Source organism: Ascaphus truei, chromosome 2 (assembly GCF_040206685.1).
Source record: "Ascaphus truei isolate aAscTru1 chromosome 2, aAscTru1.hap1, whole genome shotgun sequence".
Classification (NCBI taxonomy): domain Eukaryota; kingdom Metazoa; phylum Chordata; class Amphibia; order Anura; family Ascaphidae; genus Ascaphus; species Ascaphus truei.
In genome coordinates this window covers 182,722,194-182,746,846 of record NC_134484.1, presented here as the reverse complement: position 1 = coordinate 182,746,846, position 24,653 = coordinate 182,722,194, and the positions used below count along the sequence as shown (strand labels likewise).

The 24,653-nt window shown below is 44.9% G+C and overlaps 1 protein-coding gene across 6 annotated transcripts in view; it reads right to left on the bottom strand.

The window, feature by feature from the left end:
• The window catches only part of ATXN1 (ataxin 1), a 324,357-nt gene that overhangs the window by 19,830 nt on the left and 279,874 nt on the right, over positions 1-24,653 (bottom strand). For all 6 annotated transcript variants that reach the window (XM_075585648.1, XM_075585653.1, XM_075585651.1 and 3 more), the window contains one exon: positions 12,730-14,770. In XM_075585648.1, coding sequence (XP_075441763.1) covers positions 12,730-14,601 — 1,872 coding nt within the window. In that variant the 5' untranslated portion in view covers positions 14,602-14,770. The remainder of the gene's footprint in view (positions 1-12,729; positions 14,771-24,653) is intronic.

The following is a 24,653-nucleotide window of genomic DNA, read 5'->3' as shown; positions in this document are numbered from 1 at the left end:
GTGTGTGCATGTGTGTGTGTCTGTGTGTGCATATGTGTGTGTGCATTGTGTATGCATGTGTGTGTGTGCATTGTGTGTGTGTGTGTGTGTGCATGTGTATGTGTGTGTGTCTGTGTGTGCATTGTCTGTGTGTGTGTGTGTGTATGCATGTGTATGCATGTGTGTATGTGTGCATGTGTGTGTGCATCTGTGTGTGTGTCTGTGTGTGTGTCTGTGTGTGCATATGTGTGTATACATGTATGCATGTGTGTGTGTGATTGTGTGCATTGTGTGTGTGTGTGTGTGTGTGTGTGTGTGTGTGTGTGTGTGTGTGTATGCATGTGTGTGAATGTGTGCATGTGTGTGTGCATCTGTGTGTGTGTCTGTGTGTGCATATGTGTGTATACATGTGTGTGTGCATTGTGTGCCTTGTGTGTGTGTGTGTGTTTGCATTGTGTGCATTGTGTGTGTGTGTGTGTGTGTATGCATGTGTGTATGTGTGCATGTGTGTGTGCATCTGTGTGTGTGTGTGTGTGCATATGTGTGTGTGCATTGTGTATGCATGTGTGTGCGCATTGTGTGCATTGTGTGTGTGTGTATATATATATATATATATATATATATATATATATACAGCTAAACCCCGTTATAACGCGGGTCTCGGGGTCCACCCCGAGACCACCGCGTTACTAACGGGGTCGCGAGAAAAAAAATGGCCGCCGCGCTTTAGCGCATATTCATCCCGCGGGACAGGAGATGGGAGCGGGCATGTCCCTCCGTTCCCCGCTTCCCCCTGTCACCGCGGGACAGGCCGCGGGGCAGGAGATGGGAGCGGGGATGTCCCTCCTGTCCCCGCTTCCCCCTGTCACCGCGGGACAGGCCGCGGGGCAGGAGATGGGAGCGGGGATGTCCCTCCTGTCCCCGCTTCCCCCTGTCACCGCGGGACAGGCCGCGGGGCAGGAGATGGGAGCGGGGATGTCTGAGTGTGTGTGTAAGTGTGTGTAAGTGTGTGTGAGTGTCTGTGAGTGTCTAAGTGTGTGTAAGTGTGTGTAAGTGTGTGTGAGTGTCTGTGAGTGTGCGTGAGTGTGCGTGAGTGTGCGTAAGTGTGCGTGGGTGTGTGTGAGTGTGTGTGAGTGTGCGTAAGTGTGTGTGAGTGTCTGAGTGTCTGTAAGTGTGTGTGAGTGTGTGTGCAGTGTGTCAGTGTGTGCAGTGTGAGCAATGAGCAGTGTGTGTGCAGTGTGCAGTGTGTGTGCAGTGTGGCAGTGTGAGCAATGAGCAGTGTGTGTGCAGTGAGTGTGTGCAGTGTGTGCAGTGTGCAAACATTTTTTTTTTTAAACGGGAGTCACGGGAAAACCGCGTTATAACCGAATCGCGGTATAACGAGGCGCGTTATAACGGGGTTTAGCTGTATATATATATATCAGTGGTTGACAAATCACCAAAAAATCTACTCGCCACACAAAAAAATCTACTCGCCACCTAGTACCAAACGTGTGCTGCTTGGGCCAATATTTACTCGCCCGGGGGTTAAATCCACTCGCCCGGGGCGAGCAAATGTATAGGTTTGTCGGACACTGTATATATATATGCGTGTGTGTGTGTGTATGTGTGTGTTTGCGTGCGTGAATATATTTATCAAAGTTGCACAATGTTAATAAATAATTTATTCTCACCGCATGTCTTTATTTTTTTAATTTTTCAAATATTATATAATATACATACACACACACACACACACACACACACACACACACACACACACACACACACACACACACACACACACACACACACACACACACACACGTTCCCCAGTGACACACAAACACACAGAACACTTCAAAGTGACACACACACACACACTGACAGCTACCAAGTGACACACACACACACACACACACACAGTGATACCCGCCTCCCAAGCACGCTTGCTGTCTCCTCTGTCAGGACAGCAAAAAGCTCCTGGTAGCGTGAGCGTCAGCAAGCGAGAGCACTGCTCAGCGACGTGTCCGGGGCCTTATCAATCTTAAATGGATTAAAAAATGATGGTGCAAATTCAACTCTGGAAATTTTAAGGGAGGTTGGAGAATATTTAGACCTGGAGACCTAATATTCTCTGGAAAAAAAAAACATTTTGTACCTCACTATATTCCTACAGTATAAAAAAAATCTGAGAATGATTTCCCAATGCCACACATGATCAGTATAAGAGGATATGGTATGTGAGTTTTTAAAAACATAATGTACAGTTTATGTGAGCTGTGCTTTATGGGACTTTCAACAGTAGATGGTGAGAGTGGAACTGATTTCAAAGCACTAGGGTTACTTTTAAACAAATGGCCAAACATGTTGCTAAATAAGAATAACTGTATCTACTACCCTTTTAAAGAAAAACATAGATACCCAGCAACAGAAAAATTAAAAGGTACAATCATAGATTAAACTCGAAGGACGTGTCTTTTTTCATCCTCATCTACTATGTAATCTATGGCATCCTTTTGTTAAACAACACAATGATCAATCATCAATGACCGTAACTTAAAAGCTGCTGAAACGACAAACCATACATATTACTATAATCTATAAGGATGTCTATACCAAAACATTTTAAGCCTGGCAAACAGCATCAGAAAACTAAGAATGCACCTAGGTGTAACATGGAATCTCATGGGGCCTAACTCAACATTGTACTAAGAATGCACCTAGGTGTAACATGGAATCTCATGGGGCCTAACTCAACATTGTACTAATAATGAACCTAGGTGTAACATGGAATCTCATGGGGCCTAACTCAACATTGTACTAAGAATGCACCAAGGTGTAACATGGAATCTCATGGGGCCTAACTCAACATTGTACTAATAATACACCTAGGTGTAACATGGAATCTCATGGGGCCTAACTCAACATTGTACTAATAATACACCTAGGTGTAACATGGAATCTCATGGGGCCTAACTCAACATTGTACTAATAATGCACCTAGATGTAACATGGAATCTCATGGGGCCTAACTCAACGTTGTACTAAGAATGCACCTAGGTGTAACATGGAATCTCATGGGGCCTAATTCAACGTTGTACTAAGAATGCACCTAGGTGTAACATGGAATCTCATGGGGCCTAACTCAACATTGTACTAAGAATGCACCTAGGTGTAACATGGAATATCATGGGGCCTGACTCAACATTGTACTAAGAATGCACCTAGGTGTAACATGGAATCTCATGGGGCCTAACTCAACATTGTACTAATAATACACCTAGGTGTAACATGGAATCTCATGGGGCCTAACTCAACATTGTACTAATAATGCACCTAGGTGTAACATGGAATCTCATGGGGCCTAACTCAACATTGTACTAATAATGCACCTAGGTGTAACATGGAATCTCATGGGGCCTAACTCAACGTTGTACTAAGAATGCACCTAGGTGTAACATGGAATCTCATGGGGCCTAATTCAACGTTGTACTAAGAATGCACCTAGGTGTAACATGGAATCTCATGGGGCCTAACTCAACATTGTACTAAGAATGCACATAGGTGTAACATGGAATGTCTATGGGGCCTAACTCAACATTGTACTAAGAATGCACATAGGTGTAACATGGAATGTCTATGGGGCCTAACTCAACATTGTACTAAGAATGCACATAGGTGTAACATGGAATCTCATGGGGCCTATCTCAACATTGTACTAAGAATGCACCTAGGTGTAACATTGAATCTCATGGGGCCTAACTCAACATTGTACTAAGAATGCACCTAGGTGTAACATGGAATCTCATGGGGCCTAAATCAACATTGTACTAAGAATGCACCTTGGTGTAACGTGGAATCTCATGGGGCCTAACTCAACATTGTACTAGTAATGCCCCTTGGTGTAACGTAGAATCTCATGGGGCCTAACTCAACATTGTACTAAGAATGCACCTAGGTGTAACATAGAATATCATGGGGCCTAACTAAACATTGTACTAACAATGCACCAAGGTGTAACATGGAATCTCATGGGGCCTAACTCAACATTGTACTAAGAATGCACCTAGGTGTAACATAGAATATCATGGGGCCTAACTAAACATTGTACTAAGAATGCACCTTGGTGTAACGTGGAATCTCATGGGGCCTAACTCAACATTGTACTAGTAATGCACGTAGGTGTAACATGGAATCTCATGGGGCCTAACTCAACATTGTACTAGTAATGCACGTAGGTGTAACATGGAATCTCATGGGGCCTAACTCAACATTGTACTAAGAATGCACCTAGGTGTAACATAGAATATCATGGGGCCTAACTAAACATTGTACTAAGAATGCACCTTGGTGTAACGTGGAATCTCATGGGGCCTAACTCAACATTGTACTAGTAATGCACCTAGGTGCAACATGGAATCTCATGGGGCCTAACTCAACATTGTACTAAGAATGCACCTAGGTGTAACATGGAATCTCTATGGGGCCTAAATCAACATGGTTCAAACAGTGTGGACAGGAGTCTAGAATATGCTCTTTTGGCTGCTGAGCCAACAGAACATTAGATTTTCGTTCTTTCTTCTCTGTCAAATGTAAGAAACCTGTTAATGAAGTTCAACTTCCTTTTAGTCCCTATTAAAATTCCTGCAACTCTATCTTACTCTCGATTGTGGTTTCCACATTACACTGAAAAAATGTCTCACTCTGTCTCAGTATCGGAGTGTGGGTGGGTGTACATTTGCATATATATATACTTGGAACCAGTAGGTTCAGCAACACATACTGTATCATCCTTGACTTTTACTTATGGTTTGTGGTGAGAGAGTTCCACTTAGCAACATGTATTACGATTACAATAAAGATGAAAAATGTATGCATTTTCCTATACAATGGCATTGTTTCTTAGTTTAAAAAAAAAAAAGAAATGTTTCGTATATTTGCAAACACTCTATGATTGTTAGAGGCACACAACTTAGAGAAAAATGCAACAGTAACTCCAATGTTATAGTTATTAGGGCTGACATTGTAAAAAGCAGTTTACAAAAATATGACAAAAGTGATCATTTTTTTAGGCACTGCAATACACTGTATTGTTTTCAGATTAGATGGGTATTTTTCTAAAAATAGAATGGAGGGTACTGGAAGAATTCTGAGCACAGGATATGATTAGTGTGAAGAGGAAACAGTACAGGACAGCTCCTTAAGGGAAATTGTGTGTATGGTGAAACTAGCAGTAACAGAAACATGCAAGTGCTGTCAATGAGTTTAGAAGGCTTGTGACGGGAGGGGATAACCAGGCTCTCTAATAAAGGTTAAGCCAGGTTTGGTTACCCCTGATCCGTGTATAAGGGTACCCGAGTGTCAGCTCTTGGAACCAGTAACATTGTATCGCTGTGTTATCCTGTTATATTAAAGGTATTTTTTGTGTTTTTCCCTTTCCGGGCATGCAATCTAGCAGGGATTGATAGGGCATGAGTTTCAAGGTTTTTTTTTTGCAGAGAAACCGTTGACAGAATGTGCCTAGGAGGTTGGGGTCCGGAGTTGTCGGTTCCCCCATAAATGTACCGGGAATCATGCCTGATTCTCGGATCCATGTAAGCACATTGCCCCGGCAATACCTCCCCCTGAAAACGCAAGCACGACTCACCACTAGGGTACCCAGGTTCAGCACAGCCCAGAAACGAGAATGAGGCACCGGGATAAAACATGTATTCCTGCAGCTGAATGAATCCCTAGGTTAAAGGGGGTACCCCAGCTAGTGCCAAGGTGACCCACAACCAGTATAGGGTTTGTGGGAGCCCCAACCGTATATAAGGTTGAGGGGGGAATTCAGAGTCCAAACTGAGTCCAAGGGAAAGTGTGTGGGGAATAAGGCAGATAGAAATAAAACTACAATATTTTTCCTTTTCGATTCCCTGTACCCAGAGACTCAGAAGTGTATTAAAATATACTTTCATAATGTAATGTGCTTTTTACATTCGGAACCAATGTCCAAACAGGCTGCCCGAGCTAACCCATATGCGCCGGTAAGTCTGCTGGACAACGGAGTTCAAAGCAGCCAGAGGATGCCCAGAGGTGTGAATAGCATTTGGTTAGCGGGGAAAGGCGGAGTACCAGGTCCGGAGATCAATAGCAGTCCTCCTGGATGCCTCTTGCCCTGCCAGACCTGGTGGAGCCTGCCCAGCGGGTGGCATTGAGATAGGCAGGGAGAGAGGTGGCAGGCTGGCGCATGTCTCTTGGCTATTTCGGATTTTCCACTGACCCAGCATTTCTAGCTGGCTTGGCTCTGATTGGTTGCTTGGGAATATTCCGACGTGTTGATTGGCTGTTCAGTTTTGTGAATGTGAAAATACTATAAGAATCAATGAGCCAATCAGATTCGTGGTCTCCGATAGTAAGAGCACGGGCGGGCTTTTCAAAGTTGCTTCTTTGCGAATAGCAGAGCAACCGGCTTCGATTTCAAGTGCAGTGTATGTGCAGCGCACAGCAAGGAATGAAAAAGAGCAGGTCTGGCAAAAAATCATTCTTTAATGGGAAGCCCTAAAATAGAGGGTTGCAGCCCTTCTACGCGTTTCGTGTAAAGCGTGCACTTTATCAAGAAGTGTCAAATACAATACACGGAACATTTAAATAGCAGCACCATTCCTCCACATATGTATGCCGGCTTCGATTTCAAGCCTGAAAAGTCTGCCAGCCAGAGTCTTAGTCCAGCTTTTTGGGCCCAAGTTCTCAGAAACGATCATGGCATACGCGGATGGGATTTTTTCTGCCGATTTGAGTTCCAGGAGATTTGGACTAACTCGTGGTCAGGGGGGACCTCAGAAGAGAACGTAGCGGTGGCGTATGGAACTTTATGCCAGCTCAACATTGTACTAATAATACACCTAGGTGTAACATGGAATCTCATGGGGCCTAACTCAACATTGTACTAAGAATGCACCTAGGTGTAACATGGAATCTCATGGGGCCTAACTCAACATTGTACTAAGAATGCACCTAGGTGTAACATGGAATCACTATGGGGCCTAAATCAACATGGTTCAAACAGTGTGGACAGGAGTCTAGAATATGCTCTATTGGCTGCTGAGCCAACAGAACATTAGATTTTCGTTCTTTCTTCTGTGTCAAATGTAAGAAACCTGTTAATGAAGTTCAACTTCCTTTTAGTCCCTGTTAAAATTCCTGCAACTCTATCTCACTCTCGATTGTGGTTTCCACATTACACTGAAAAAATGTCTCACTCTGTCTCAGTATCGGAGTGTGGGTGGGTGTACATTTGCATATATATACTTGGAACCAGTAGGTTCAGCAACACATACTGTATCAACCTTGACTTTTACTTATGGTTTGTGGTGAGAGAGTTCCACTTAGCAACATGAATTACGATTACAATAAAGATGAAAAATTAATGCATTTTCCTATACAATGGCATTGTTTCTTAGTTTAAAAAAAAAAGAAATGTTTCGTATATTTGCAAACACTCTATGATTGTTAGAGGCACACAACTTATAGAGAAAAATGCAACAGTAACTCCAATGTTATAGTTATTAGGGCTGACATAGTAAAAAGCAGTTTACAAAAATATGACAAAAGTGATCATTTTTTTAGGCACCGCAATATTGTTTTCAGATTAGATGGGTATTTTTCTAAAAATAGAATGGAGGGTAGGTGGAAGAATTCTGAGCACAGGATATGATTAGTGTGAAGAGGAAACAGTACAGGACAGCTCTTTAAGGGAAATTGTGTGTATGGTAAAACTAGCAGTAACAGAAACATGCAAGTGCTGTCAATGAGTTTAGAAGGCTTGTGACGGGAGGGGATAACCAGGCTCTCTAATAAAGGTCAAGCCAGGTTTGGTTACCTCTGATCTGTGTATAAGGGTACCCGAGTGTCAGCTCTTGGAACCAGTAACATTGTATTGCTGTGTTATCCTGTTATATTAAAGGTATTTTTTGTGTTTTTCCCTTTCCGGGCATGCAATCAAGCAGGGATTGATAGGGCATGAGTTTCAAGGGTTTTTTTGCGGAGAAACCGTTGACAGAATGTGCCTAGGAGGTTGGGGTCCGGAGTTGTCGGTTCCCCCATAAATGTACCTGGAATCATGCCTGATTCTCGGATCCATGTACTGTAAGCACAATGCCCCGGCAATACCTCCCCCTGAAAACGCAAGCGCGACTCACCACTAGGGTACCCAGGTTCAGCACAGCCCAGAAAGGAGAATGAGGCACCGGGATAAAACATGTATTGCTGCAGCTGAATGAATCCCTAGGTTAAAGGGGGTACCCCAGCTAGTGCCAAGGTGACCCACAACCAGTATAGGGTTTGTGGGAGCCCCAACCGTATATAAGGTTGAGGGGGGAATTCAGAGTCCAAACTGAGTCCAAGGGAAAGTGTGTGGGGAATAAGGCAGATAGAAATAAAACTACAATATTTTTCCTTTTCGATTCCCTGTACCCAGAGACTCAGAAGTGTATTAAAATATACTTTCATAATGTAATGTGCTTTTTACATTCGGAACCGATGTCCAAACAGGCTGCCCGAGCTAACCCATATGCACCGGTAAGTCTAATGGACATCGGAGTTCAAAGCAGCCAGAGGATGCCCAAAGGTGTGAATAGCATTTGGTTAGCGGGGAAAGGCGGAGTACTAGGTCCAGAGATCAATGGTAGTCCTTTGGGATGCCTCTTGCCCTGCCAAACCTGGTGGAGCCTGCCAAACAGGTGGCATTGAGATAGGCAGGGAGAGAGGTGGCAGGCTGGCGCATGTCTCTTGGCTATTTCGGATTTTCCGCTGACCCAGCATTTCTAGCTGGCTTGGCTCTGATTGGTTGCTTGGGAATATTCCGACGTGTTGATTGGCTGTTCAGTTTTGTGAATGAAACTGAAAATACTATAAGAATCAATGAGCCAATCAGATTCGTGGTCTCTGGTAGTAAGAGCGTGGACGGGCTTTTCAAAGTTGCTTCTGTGCGAATAGCAGAGCAACCGGCTTCGATTTCAAGTGCAGTGTATGTGCAGCGCACAGCAAGGAATGAAAAAGAGCAGGTCTGGCAAAAAATCATTCTTTAATGGGAAGCCATAAAATAGAGGGTTGCAGCCCTTCTACGCGTTTCGTGCAAAGCGTGCACTTTATCAAGAAGTGTCATATACAATACACGGAACATTTAAATAGCAGCACCATTCCTCCACATATGTATGCAGGCTTCAATTTCAAGCCTGAAAAGTCTGCCAGCCAGAGTCTTAGTCCAGCTTTTTGGGCCCAAGTTCTCAGAAACGATCATGGCATACGCGGCCAGGATTTTTTCTGCCGATTTGAGTTCCAGGAGATTTGGACTAACTCGTGGTCAGGAGGGACCTCAGAAGAGAACGTAGCGGTGGCGTATGGAACTTTATGCCAGTTCCAGGAGATTCCGGGCTAAGTCCCGGACAGGGTAAAACTCTCCCAGAGACTTTCCTGCACCTAGGAAAGTCTAGTTTTCGACCCCAATCCCAAAGTAAGTGTCTTTTTCTAACGGACCGGGGGACTCTCGCTTCCCAGCGTGTCCCCTTCACCCCAGGTTCCACGGCACTTAGCTATCCCTCTTCCCTACGTACTCACTCTTTCCATTCCCCCTCTCTCACCCATTCCTCCGCGGCGCGGTCTACGTGTCCTGACGCGCCTTCGGGTCACGCGCGCGGCTCGCCCACTGTGCGCGTTCCCGGTCACTCGTTACTCTCCGTGAGGCGCGCGTTCCTCGGCATGCTCCCATCTCCCCAGCCCTTGCCTTACCTGACTCTCCTGCTTCTCCCCCGCCTCCAGTGCCGAGCATTTCTCTGGCCGTGCACCCCTCACGCCCTGTGACATGCACGGTGCGCGCGCATAGCGGGCTTACAGAAGGTGCGCGCACCCGCTCCAGTTATTTGCTGTCCCTAGGCACTGGCTCCGCCCCCCGTTGCCTACAAGCCATCTACCGAGATTATTTCCCTGTCTCCTCCCCTGCTCTCAGACCTATCCCTACAAACATTCACTCAAGCCTCTGCTCCACCCCTCACCCCTATTGGTCCTTCTTCCTATATAACCCCCACTCTGTCCTTTCAGTCATTGCTCTGCATAGCTTTCCTGTAGCTCCTGTGTGTGCAGTGTCTATGCTTGCTCACTTGTCTCTTTAAGCTCTGGTTCCTGTCCCTGCCCTTGTTTGGATTCCCTTGGTTTGAACTTGAACTCTGCTCTGGATTTGACTATGCTACCTTCTCCTGCCCTTGAACTCTGGCTTACGGACATCACTATGCTGCTTTCTCCAACCCTTGAACCCTGGATTACGGACATCACTACGCTGCTCTCTCCAACCCTTGAACACTTGCACTTCGACTTTACCTTCCGACCTCTGGCACCCCGGACTCTGCAAGTATACGTTAACCTTTACTCTACAGGCCCGGCAACGCTATTTACCACACTCCGGGCACGCCCTCACTGCTGTGGGTGCGTGTTATAACCTTACCCACCTCAGTACTGGGGACTGGCCAGGTCTGCGGGCATACAGGCGTTACACTTTTTGTCTGCATTTTGTGTATCATTGTGTGTAAGCAAATTTATGCCAAATAAATTACAATTTATTTCATTAACTTGATTTGCTCAATGAATGATCATGGTAAAAAAAGTGTAAATAACCTGAATTCCCATGACAAGGCTTTGTTCCTTTTCTCCTGTATTAACAGGATGTCTGCTCTGTGGCATATAATCCACAACATAATGTAAACTTGAATGAAAACTCTCTGAAGGGGTTTGAGAGGGTGGTTATGGATGTCAGAGTGAAAGCATTCCAGGAAAACTGAATGCTTGAAACTAATGGAAGTACGCAGTACATTTCATTTGCAGCGAGTGTGTAGCAGCTAACAAGAGAGCTTACGCAACAGTTTCATGGGACTACAAAACTGTAAATGAAGTTATCAGGAAAGCTTGGTTTAATGCTCTTTTCACATCCATTAGCCTTGAGAGGTTTGCAGTAAAGGTTTGTGAAAAAACATTACTATAAAGGCCAGAACGAAAATGGGGGGGCAGGTAAATGTTTCTGAGAATTTGATTCACAGGCCTGTCGGTCTCTGCGATCACTTTTTTATTGGGGCCTCTCAAGTGCACCACTCATCAGACAAGATCAGAGATAAAGTACCAGGCCGGTCTCATTTTGGGGATCCTAGAGAAAGGTTTCTATTAGTTAGCAGTCTCAGCAGGTTTTGGGTAGAGATGGGTGAATTTGGGGGGTGAATTTGGATCCGCAGCGGATCAGCCGGTTCCTTTGGTCCGCGAATTTCAGCAGATCAATGTAAAAAAAGCTGACTCGCATTTGGCATATTTTTAGTAATTATTATTACCAATACACTCCACAGTTTCCGCAACCTGTGGACGGATTTGTAGAATCCAATCCGCGGATTCAGCAATCCGCTGGGGGATTCTTAAGAATCCGTCAACGGATTGCTGAATCTGTGGATTGGATGCTACAAATCCGTCCACGGGCTGTATCCAATGGCAGTTTTTGATGAATACGTGCGGATTAAAACCGACTAAATCCGCTTGCGGATTCTACACCTCGAAACGGATTTTGGGTTGAAAATGCGAGAAAATCAGGGAAACGGATTTGGGTGGATTCGCCCATCTTTAGTTTTGGGTTCTATAATCATTTAGTCAAGCATCCTAATGTCTTGAGGTTCTTGAACTATTTGATATCTTTTGTACTAGAGTGCAGCTCTTTTTGTCCTCTTCACCTCGAAAAGGGGTTAACTTAGTAGTCCATGTGTCTCTGCTGCAAATACATGTGGGAAATCCTTGACTGATTTTGCCTCAAACACTTCAGGAGTCAGAATGTAACAATCACAGGATTTGTCTGGGAGTTGATCACAATAATGAATATCTCAAAATACCAGGAATTACAAAGTTCTGAGTTGGGATAAGAAGGGGTGGAATGGGTACTGACCCAAGCAACAAGGATCTATTCTGTGTTAAGTTATGTAGTCACATTCCTTATTGAATCTATTTTTTCGGAAAATCTATTCCCTTCAAACTGGTGCGAGAAATAGCACTATATTTATGAAACAAACAAGCAATTCACTGGTTTGTATCAAATACATAGCCCACGTTTTCTTTGTGTTAAAAAAAGGATATAGGCAAGTACTGTACCTAAGAATCCATCCAATTGTCCCCTTTGTCTGGCTAGATTAAACAAGGAGTTAATAATTTTATAATTAAATAGTGGTCTTGTATGTCTTGAAACCTATGTATGGCAAGCTACAATGTATTGTTTTGTGATGTAGAGAGTCTCATAACACCGAGGCATCACATACACTGGCGACACACTTTATTCGAGCTCGGCTAGTCCCACGAATTCGGATATACTCGGGTGTATTGAGGTTTGTGACTGTTTTCTGCCCGAGTGCATTGGGTTATTTTCCAGGCAGGGATTGAAGCATTTTATTCCCGCTGGCTGCAATACTGCACAGTATATATATATATATATATACTGCATTACAATTCATGAATTTATGCCATCTGGTAGACACGCGAAGCATTGCAGCCTATTAAATCCTAATCATTATCATTTAACAGATCAGCCGCCCGTCAGCCAGGCATGAACCCAGGCTGGGAAGGCAAACGCAACGGGGCTTGTCAGAGGTGAGGAGCGGCGCATTCCAGGTATCTGCCAGGTACATACCGGGTATTTGCTCGAATAAAGTGTGTCGGTGCAGTATAATGAGTATGTGTGCATTAAGTGTTCCCAGAAGCAAGTTCATAACTCACCTGTGCCCGGTGCTCTCCCACTGCAAACTGTATCACAGCAATGCCTGGGTTATGGCTGTTGTCAATTCTCTCCACTGTGCTGGAGTCTATTTTCAAGTCGTTGCTAATATCTGCACTCTGTATGAAGTCTTCTGTTTTCAAATCCTCTACCTTCTTTAGTTCACCATTGGCCAGCTGAATGATTGACCCTTTCATAAAGTAAGGGGGCAGTGTAGGGGCAGTAGACTGTACAACTGGGAGGTGGATTTGAGCTGGAACCAATGCTGCCTGGTAGGCTGTATGAGTTGCCAGCGACTCAGCACTGTAGTTATCGCTCTTAGGAATGGGCGTAGTGACAAATGTATGAGGCACTGCTGCAAATTGGGGAGATGAAGTGACAATAGAAGATGCTACCCCCACCCCAGATGATTCAATGTCTGGATTGCCAACTGGTATGAGCAGGGGCTGAGTGCCAGGGATCACCAAGTGTTGTGGCAAGTTTCCAGGATAGCCAATGGTTTGCTGCTGACTGCTGAGATAGCCAATAACTGGCTGCTGTGTACCCGCATAAAAGGCTGTAGCAGGCAGCCCAACAGAAAGTTGATCTGCTGCACTGTGAGTCGTCTGGATGACAGTGTGGGGAGATAACGTGGCCACCGCTTTTACACCGTCTGGGCATAAAGTCTGTTGATGGGATAAAGCATAGGTCCGATGAACTGGTTTTCCTAAATGTAAGCTTCCCTTGTTATGGACTGCTGAGGGTGAGGCTTCTCTCTTAATGGTCTGTTGGACGTCCATGTTTATGGCAGTTGTGTTGCTGTTAGGCACTACCATTACGGAGGTCCGTCCACCTGAGGGATCCCGGGTACTGTAATTAATAGTACTAGGGTGAACCACTACATGCCTTGTCTCATAATGTTGGGAAGCTGGTTTATTATTGCCTGCTTTCATTAGCTGAGCATCTGTAGAAGGAAACACTCCATATCTCCTAACCTTTTCTATCTCCCCATTTAACAACTCCTTGGCCTGTGATCTGAAACTCTCTTCCTTCTTCATAGGGTCCCTAGTGACGAAATGAGCACCTGAATCTGCGTACTGCACAACCACTTGGGAGGAAGGACCCAGGGTGAGTGTGTGTGGAATCACTGTTGGGTGAGGATGTAAATGGACTTGGGTGGTTGGTGGTGAGAGAGTCCTGACTCCACTCTGAGAGGAGCTGGAAATATGGACATATTGACTTAGCTGGGTAGGTGGTGAGCCCGCTGTAATCAATCCAGGAGTTCGTTCTAGATGTGACTCAACTTTATGCCCCTGCTGGCTCATGCTGCCCATGCTGGCCAACAGAGTGGAATAAGCCTCCAACTGAGCGCGCTGGGATGGAGTGGTAACACCTGCTGCCGTGGAGGACACAGCACCGGTTACGGGATTCGATGTAGGTGAAATTAGCTGCGAAGGGATGAATCCTGCATATGGTGGTCCACCATACTGTGGCCCAATGAACTGGAAAGTTTGGGGCACATTAGTATATTGCAAGGGAGACATAGGTGCCCCCGATTGAGACAGCGCAGATTGGTAAAGGGCCGAAACTGTTGTTACCACTGGTACCGACCTTGGAGCACTAGGAGAGGAATAGTCCATACCGGTAGAAAGTGATTTATGTAAACCTGTCCCCTGTTGTAAACCAGCTTCTGCTAAATTTCCTACGGGCCTGTGATGATGCCCACCAAGGCTGCTTTGGCTGCTGACAGTGGTGGGGAGCCATGATAAGTTATCTGTACGGTGGTTTTCATTTGTCAGTCTGACAGTCTTCACTTCAGAAGATCGGCTGGTGGCGGGAATTTCACGTTTCTTTGGTGGCAGGCTTTCATTACTCCGTTCTTGGTTAGATTTCATGTTTTGCTTTCTGCCACCCCCGCCAACCACCGCTGCTTGCTCACTGTCTGACTGATGCTGATATCAGTCTGGTGAATGGGAAGTCACATTTGATTCCTGAAGGGGACCCAAAAACTTCATGAGGAATCATCTCCCTGGGAGCACAATTCTCCAGCAGTTGATGTGGAATCTAGACATAGAAAGAATAAGCAGAATTAAGAACAGAGCTATGGTTTATTATAGCACCAAGAACTAATCAATCCATACAGTACAGCAATACAGCTTAAGCAATACACATCAGCTAACACATCATAAAAAGCATGACAGCGTGAAGCCAATATCGTCAGAGTATAATTTTGATGGCGTTAGTACAACTACTATGTTGTAATCACTTTTTTAATGGGTTGTAATTCGCTTTGGTTCTAATGCATGTCACAGCCACAAACTATGAATTATGTAACATGACGTCTGTCGATTGAGGGATGGATTCCCCAGGAAATCTAAATCATTTCTAAGATAACGTGTCCTATGTCTCCCTCGGAAAGGCTGTAGGGTGATCTCATTCTCAGAAAAGTAATATTTTATTGGAAAGCATCGTTCATGTCAGCCAGACTAGTTCCCACTTTTGCCCACCTTGAAATGAATAGGACATTTAAGAATAAATGTGGCCTGTTTCCTTTCAATGTTTGGTATAGAACTAGCAATTTAGCTGATAACCATGTTGCATGATTTCAGTTTTTTTGGTTACTTTAGAAGAAAAGCTAGAAATGTTTCAGAGGAGGAAGACTACTGCGGTACTCTAGGTGGTCACATTCATGTAAAATAACAAAACGTGGGGAGTAAGAGATTGTACGTCAGATGTACAATTACTGTAAGGTGGGCTTTTAACTATTTTCTATGTAATCTACAATATGTTAGAAATGCTTGCACCACCATGATACACAAAATACATGAATAAAATTAAGCACGGTTTACTGCGAGCTGCCCAGGTCACCAACCCCTCCTGTTAAAGGTGTGTAATGTAAAGCAGTGCTTTGATCCTCCAGCACTGCAGTAATATATTGTATTTCTATCACCTTGCCAACTCCCGTTGTCAGCATGGTATCTTGTTTAATGTAATTTACTTTTTTTTATTTTCTATTCACATTTGGACAGCGTTAGGATTAGTTGTTCCAGATACTACTTTGCATCATATAAGACATTTGATGGGAGCTTGCTATGGCATGTAGACATCATACATAAAAAAAAACAACATATTATTCATAAAGCATCTGTCCCAATATAAATGCATCTGGCATGTTTTATATATTTTTTCTAACATTGATGTTATAATTATACGTTCGAAAACAACAAAGCAAACAAAAAAAAATTATCTTGTCAAGTGTAGGCCCCCAAACCCAACAAAAAACAGCAAAACAAATAGTGTATTACAGAAGATACAATACCTAATACCTTTGTTAAGGTAGAGAATGCTTCAGAGACTCCAGAGATGCAGTGAATAAGATTGAGTTACTGTATAAAGCAGTTTTTCAAAAACCCTACCAATTCTCAAGTTTCCTCCCCAAAATAAATCGATACTAATATTTCTTGACAAAAAATTGAGAATTTGAGAATTATACATCTGGTTAGTATGTAAAAAATATATAAAGAAAACAATAACAAAAATATGATCCTAGTTTCAAGCTCCTCAACTTGATAAGTCTAATTTCACTACTTTGATAACTAGACTGCGGCTCTTACATTCACTGCAACACCTATACTCCCCTCATTGAATCTAAAACAAGTTCTAACTTATCTGAAAAACAAAGCACAAGGACCATTTTGTAAGAAAGACAGGGAAAAAAAACATATATCACTCTGCAGTGCAAAGTACTGACTTTTATTAGGTTAGCGGAGGCGGGTGTTAAAGAGAGCGAGAAAACAACTGTGAGGGAAAGACTGTGTTGAACAGAGAGAGGATAACTGTGGATGAACTCGTGATGATAATTCTGTCTCGGCATTAGGAACATCTGCCTCTCAGCACTCTTGTTTTTTGTGCTTTAGTTTAAAGTGTCAGTGTCAGCAGCAGCAGCGGCGGCGGCATCATATACTCTGCAGCACTGTGATAAGTGGATGTGTAGCTGGAAAGGGCGTGAGCAATGTGGACAATAGAGAATATAGAGAAAAACTACAGTATAATGCATTTGGTGTTCAGAGAAAAAAAAATGCCCTTAAATTTGAGGGCCCCCAGACTGAAATCCTGAATTTTTAGTACAGAACCCTTTTTAAGCGCCTGATCTTGGTGCTCAGGACAATGGAAGCTGGCATTTTATTTGCATCGTTGCATAATTCATTGTTTAGAGTTTATCAACAGATATGTCAATCCTCACTGATTTGGATTTAGTCTCACTGATAAAAAATACTTGGCAACGGACCTCTCTGAAATATAAACATAGAATGTGACGGAAGATCAGAACCCGGCTCGTCTGCCCATTCTCCAATCTGTTGTAAAACCTGAGACACTATTTGATATTGAAGTTAGCATTATATCTATCCCAAGCATGTTTGAATTCCCTTACTGTATCAGCCTCCACCATCAATGTTGGGAGGCGACTCCACAAATCTACCACCCTTTAAGGGAAGAAGTACTTCCTCAAATTTCCCCTGAGCGTGCCACGCTCCACCTTCATATTATGACCTCTTATTTTAGCACCTCTTTTCGTAGGAAATGTGCTTCCCTAATCAGTGGCATAACCACCGTGCTGCTAAACCCCACAACGCGGGGGGGGGGGGGAAGCCTGTGAACGCATGGGGGGGCTCTGCTGAGCAGCGCTGGAAGTTGGTCTCAGGTTCCGTGCCGACTACTGCTCTCTTCACCTGCTTGCTACGGGGGCGAGGCCTTCATTGAACCCACACAATTCTTCCTCTCCTTGCTTATTTCCCCGTCCGCATGGCTGAGAACACAGACAGGGTCTGAGCAGCCTTATCCCTTCCCCGTCAGGAAAAAAAAAAGTGTGTGTGTGTGTGTAAGGGGGGCTGTGTATGTGTGTGTAGGGGGAAGTGTGTGTGTGTGTGTGTGTGTGTGTGTGCAGGGGGATTGTGTGTAGGAGGGGGGTATTGTGTGTGGAGGGGAATGAAGTGTGTGGGAGGGTATTGAGTGGGGATGTGTGAGGGAGAGAGGAGGGTGGAAGGGAGGAAGAGTAAGAATGGGGTGAGACAGAAATGGGGAGAGAGAGGGACAGTAAGGGTGGAAGGAGTGTAAGGCTACGCTTATAGTGCTGGCAACGGCGACGCGACGGTCAGGCTACGGTCGCTGGAAAATCAAATAGAGATGACTTCCAGCGATCGCAACCGATCCGTTGCTCCGTCGCATCGCGCTTACTATAAGCGCACACGACTGCGGCAATGTATTTGTTTTGCAGCGACGTCGCGTCGCTGTCGCCGGCACTATAAGCGCAGCCTTAGGGTGAGAAGGGAGGAGTGTGAGATGAGAGGGGGGACTGTGAGGGGGTGCTCTCAAGGTGTGTGAGAGGGGGGGTGCTCACAAGGCCGCTCACATGGGGACCCCGGTGGAAACTAAATTTGTTTTTGTTTTTATTAGGGGGCCCTATCAAAATTTCCCAGGGGGACCAATTTTTTTTAGTTACGCCACAGTCCCTTATGTACTTTATTGAAACCCTTGATATATCTGAAAGTTTCAAAGCATATCGTCCCTTCTCGCCTCTAAGCTCTACACGTTAAGGTCCTTTAGATTCCTTTCCTCTAAAAACAACATTGTTCAAGTCTTTATTACTCGACAGCCCACCACAGTACTACTTAATAACAGAACTGCTCATTTAACTTTAAAGAAACACTTTGGTTTCAAAAGTGTATGTTGCTGGATATATTTCCCGGTGTGAGAACCTCTTTTCATTTCTACCAAAGAGGAGCAATGAATTAAAATATTCCCCTGAAGCAGCCGATGCTTCTGGATATACTGTGTCATGAACTCGTCCTTAATGCCAGAGAGGAATGTGATACCGGCTTTATGTCCACTTACTAGGTAATAAAATGGGAAAGGACTGCTCCTGCAGCTCTGATCCTACAAAATTATACAGCCACCTATTTACCATGATAAAACCATTCCTGTCTACGGAGAGTCCCACTGGGTAACGCTAATTATTTATGATCTTACCACAGGCCATGATATGAATATGAATAATACAAACGTCTACATAATTCAGAGCAGAAGCAGTACTTTTCATGTGTACTGGGTTTTTATGTTGTTGTTGTTGTCTGACATGAACACATATGAAGTTACTCTCTGGAGCATTTGCAGAAAATCCCGTTTTCAGCACAGCGGTATAGTGGCTAAAGGTCCTCTCTTATTAACGCCTTTTTTTCCCCTCTTTCACATTTTCATGATCATACGTATATATATATCATTTTATTTATGCAGCGCCAACAATGTGCGCAGCGCTTTACAAAATTACAATGCACGGTGAATGACAAGCAATGGGGATAAGCGCAACAGGTAAATGATAACATGAGGCAAAGGGAGACCCTGCCACAAAGCTTCCAATCATATATTAGGAGGCATCCCTGAATCCCACTCATCTTCAGGAAAGCCATCTAGTTCTATCCCAGAAGTATAAATTGCGGTTTGACGCTAGGAATTGTGGGCCAGCGTCTGTGATGAAGTGAGACGATCAGTCAAGAAACACGCAGGACTTTGCACGGAGCTGCCTGTCTCACAATTCCCAGTGCAAAACCGGAAGTTCCTTGTGGCGCGCTGAGAGCTTCAGTGGAGCGGTGACTTACCCAGAGGAAGTCAGAGGGACTCCTCGGAATCACAGATGGGTAAGACGCTTCCCTAAGAGTGTGAACGCTATCTTTTATCTGCAAATCAGTGAGAGCAATACTTACCTGGCTTTGTTTTTATTTCTGTTTAATAAAATGTGTTACGCTATGGGCGTTTTGTGCTCTTTTTTCTTTCTTACTAAAGAACCTTTAGGTACTGTAGGCCCAATTACAATGATCCCAACTTGCATTAAAAAAAAGAGAAAGAAAGAAGTAGTCTTCTCAGATGCCAGTGTAGCTACATCACTAGGTCTTCAATGGACCCCATCCCCTGGTATAATTAAAGAAAAGATTACAGAGAGGGAACTCTAAACACCAGTGCGGACACGGACTAAACCATGACGAAATGTAATTGGGATCAAAACCAATTTCCCTTGTTTCCCACTAAATTGTCTTATTCTAATTTGTACACTGGTCTACAGGACTCATTTTCCTTTTTGTCTAAGCATGTACAGTAGTTACGTAGCAGAGGGTATTCGCATGTCCACATTTATGTAGCCATTATCAATTACATTTTAGTCAAATAATGACGCAATCAGAATGTATATGTGCTAGTTCTTATATATTTGAAGAAGTACAATCCATGCAAAGTGTGCACTTACAACGTTCTTCACTATGTGGGACTACTTCTGCAAATCTACAACATACTCACCAAAACAATTGCTCTTTGCATCTTCATTCTTGCTAGTTAGATAACTTTTTTGCTTATCGCACGAAGTATTAGTCACCTGCTCGTTATTTGACATTTTAACGTGACTAACGTGACTACAATCCCTTCGTAGGAAAAAGGTGCTGGGAGTTTAAGCAAATAAAAATTAAAAAATAATTAATATATAAACTGCCGCAAATAATCGGGCATTAAATAAAATAAATAATACATACACAAGAAATTGTGTACAAAACAAGCATTATCAGTTAGTCTTCCACCCCAATTCCTAATAATTTTATATTAATTATATGGACTTTCTTGTTGACCCCTAAACAAACTGGTAGAACTGCAGAAGGAGTCGGCATTCAGTTATCCTCAGTTCCCCCACAACAATAGCCCGGGTTACAGCCAATCAGGGTGTGAGCAGTCATCACACGGGACATGAACAGCTTTGAACTGTTGGTTATTGTGCTACTACCCAGAAGCAGAGGTAAAAGGGATCTGGTAATGGGCTATACTCCTCTTTTCTAATGAAGCAGAGAAACAACATTGACCTGAAGCTGCTGTGTACAGTAGGTCAGAAGCTGCAGAGTATGTTAGTAGGGTTCAATATGTTCTGGCATGGGGACAGAAAACACCGACACTGGGTGATAAGAAAAAGAGCCCATCATAATTAAAACTCAGTATGAATATCCACGAAGATAGGTCTACTCCTATGCTTGGCATTTATCTCACGTGTATCTAATAGATTCCACCTTTATACTGTAGCTTAGCCTTTTTTTTTTATTAGTAAATAAATTGTGTTTTTTCTCCAAACGGCTCAATCCATCATTAAATCAACTGGTTGTACTTCTGTATTGTATATCTGTTAAATCAGCAGCATCAAAATCAAGGGGAGAGACTTCCACAACCACGGTATCGTGAAATAGCTAAAACAAGGCCTGAGAATTCATTCCATTGTAGGAACTTGTAAGGGAATTATTTCGACCACTCTGCAAACAACCAGTCACCCGTTCAGCTGTAGGATTACGTACTTGCATCTTCCATACCGAGTTTCACAGAGTCGATGCAGTTGCAATTATTGCAAATGTATCTCCTACGTTTTAAGCGGCCCTTTTGATAATGTGTGTGACACACGCTCCCCATCTCAATTTTGATATAGCCAAGTAAACTGTGCCTAGAAATGCCTTGTCACCACAATATTTTGAGAGTTGGCAAGCCCACAAATTGTTGACAGATGAGTGCTCGCTGTAGTTCTGCACATGTATAAAACAGAACCCACACGCGAGTGATATTAGTAATTTCAGGCCAGCGTACTTTGATGTTTGCCTTTCAATTAACGCCACAAAGTATCGTAAAATATGAAGACGTTTACAATATTTGACATGCACTACATGGCACTGCTAGCTTCTGTGAAACACGGGAGAAAACCTATTACATCTTAACGCATTGCTGATTCTGTCTCGACAATAAAATACAGAGTATAACGGGTTTCTCTGTCAACATAAAAAAGCATGCTTTTCCCTGTATTGGTTACCTTGCTTTAAAAGATAATTAAAAAAAGAACCTTTATGATGATAATAATTACTACAATATTTCAGGTTAAGTAATATACAGTAGGACCTGCTACTGTCCTCAGCACTAAACTGGGGCGTCCAATTACCTACAAAGTCAGGGCAGTGATTTAAAACAAAGTCCAAAACCCAAGACATTCATTTAGAAGGATATTGACAGTGCCCTGGTGCTATTAATGAAGCAAAGAGTGGATTGAAGGTTGGAAGAGAACAAGAGATTACTTAAGCTTTGCTTCTGCTGTCATTACAGGAACTACAAAATCTGTAATAAGGGTAGCCTGAACTCTGACTTAAATAATGTGAAGGTACAAAATAATGACTTCAAAAACTATTCTTTTACAATTCTCCTTCTAGGCACAGAACAATAAATGTCTCATTTTTGTTATCAGCTTAAAAGCACACACTGCACCACAGTGAAACGTGTGCGACTCAATGGCTATGTGATTTACAAACCAGGCAATATATCCATGTAATCAGTGTGGGCTTACTGTACCTACTGTACAGAAGTCTGTATTTTTCCTATAAGAGATGAGAAGCGATAATATTACATTTCCTTATGGATACTGCAATGTAAATAGCATTTTTCAGGCATAAGTCCCTGCCTCATAGAATATATATACACTTTAGTTTTACTGCCTGAAGCACAAGTTGTAACTTGCCCAAAGTCACTAGAAGCTGAGACACCGGTATTCAAACCTAGCTCATCCACTTGGAATACAGTGATATTATCTGTAGCCCACCCCTAATAATTATTGCCATAAACTCATACGTATGACCATTAGAAATGGGCAAAGCCACAGCTCAGACCCACCGTGCTGGAAATCATTTCTAATGTTCTGCCGGTTCTTGCTCCTGCTAGAGGGAGACCTGATCCGTGACCACACGGACTAAGTTATATCTCCACCACTGGTGTTCAAAGGGCATCTGTGTCTATATCTGTCCCACAGCCACAGCCCGTTTACTATTAAGGGCAAAATATTCTATGATACAACACCTAGTTCTGCTCTAGCCCATTCATGAATATGGGCTTTAGGTGCTATTGGTCACCGCTGGTAGTGGCAAGGGTGCTTACAGCTTGTCAGCTGCTTAGTGGCAAGTGTGCCTATTGCTTGTCAGTTGCTCTAGCCCACTTACTTTCATTTCACGGGCAGAAGTAACTCTTATTTTATACCTAGTTCAGTTCTAGCCCATTCATGAATATGGGCTCTAGGTATTCTGAGCTACTTTTATTTATTAGCTCAATTGTAGTCTAGTCCTTAACTGCATGGGCTTATATGTCTACAGCATAATAATATCCATTCCCTAGAACAGCGGTGCGCAAACTGGGGGGCGCGCCCCCCTGGGGGGGCGCAAGATTGTTTAGGGGGGGCGCAGGAAGCAGCGGCGATTTTGCCAGGAGCAGAGGGAAAAAAGCCGTCTGCAGCTGCAATGTTTCTTTTGGCCATTAGGTGGCGCTGTGCTGCGCTGTGCTACAGTACACAGCAGCATCTCGTTGCTTCCTGCATCAGCGTGTGACATGGGGAGAGGGGGTGAGTGAGACTGGGACATGGGGGAGTGAGACTGGCACATGGGGGAGTGAGACTGGCACATGGGGGAGTGAGACTGGGACATGGGTGAGTGAGACTGGGACATGGGGGAGTGAGATTGGCACATGGGGGAGTGAGACTGGGACATGGGGGAGTGAGACTGGGACATGGGGGAGTGAGACTGGGACATGGGGGAGTGAGGACATGGGGGGGAGTGAGACTGGGACATGGGGGGGAGTGAGACTGGCACATGGGGGAGTGAGACTGGGACATGGGGGGGAGTGAGACTGGGACATGGGGGGGAGTGAGACTGGGACATGGGGGGGAGTGAGACTGGCACATGGGGGAGTGAGACTGGGACATGGGGGAGTGAGCCTGGCACATGGGGGGGTGAGACTGGCACATGGGGGAGTGAGACTGGGACATGGGGGAGTGAGACTGGGACATGGGGGAGTGAGACTGGGACATGGGGGAGTGAGACTGGGACATGGGGGAGTGAGACTGGGACATGGGGGGGAGTGAGACTGGGACATGGGGGGGAGTGAGACTGGGACATGGGGGGGAGTGAGACTGGGACATGGGGGGGAGTGAGACTGGGACATGGGGGGAGTGAGACTGGCACATGGGGGAGTGAGACTGGGACATGGGGGGGAGTGAGACTGGGACATGGGGGGGAGTGAGACTGGGACATGGGGGGGAGTGAGACTGGGACATGGGGGGGAGTGAGACTGGGACATGGGGGGGAGTGAGACTGGGACATGGGGGGGGAGTGAGACTGGGACATGGGGGAGTGAGCCTGGGACATGGGGGAGTGAGCCTGGGACATGGGGGAGTGAGACTGGGACATGGGGGGGAGTGAGACTGGGACATGGGGGGGAGTGAGACTGGGACATGGGGGAGTGAGACTGGGACATGGGGGGGAGTGAGACTGGGACATGGGGGGGAGTGAGACTGGGACATGGGGAGTGAGACTGGGACATGGGGGGGTGAGACTGGGACATGGGGGAGTGAGACTGGGACATGGGGGAGTGAGACTGGGACATGGGGGAGTGAGATTGGGACATGGGGGAGTGAGACTGGCACATGGGGGAGTGAGACTGGCACATGGGGGAGTGAGACTGGCACATGGGGGAGTGAGACTGGGACATGGGGGGGGGTGAGACTGGGACATGGGGGGGGGTGAGACTGGGACATGGGGGGGTGAGACTGGGACATGGGGGGGGTGAGACTGGGACATGGGGCGGGAGTGAGACTGGGACATGGGGGGAGTGAGACTGGGACATGGGGGGGGGAGTGAGACTGGCACATGGGGGGGGAGTGAGACTGGGACATGGGGGGGGAGTGAGACTGGGACATGGGGGGGGGAGTGAGACTGGGACATGGGGGGGGAGTGAGACTGGGACATGGGGGGGGAGTGAGACTGGGACATGGGGGGGAGTGAGACTGGGACATGGGGGGAGTGAGACTGGGACATGGGGGGGGAGTGAGACTGGGACATGGGGGGGA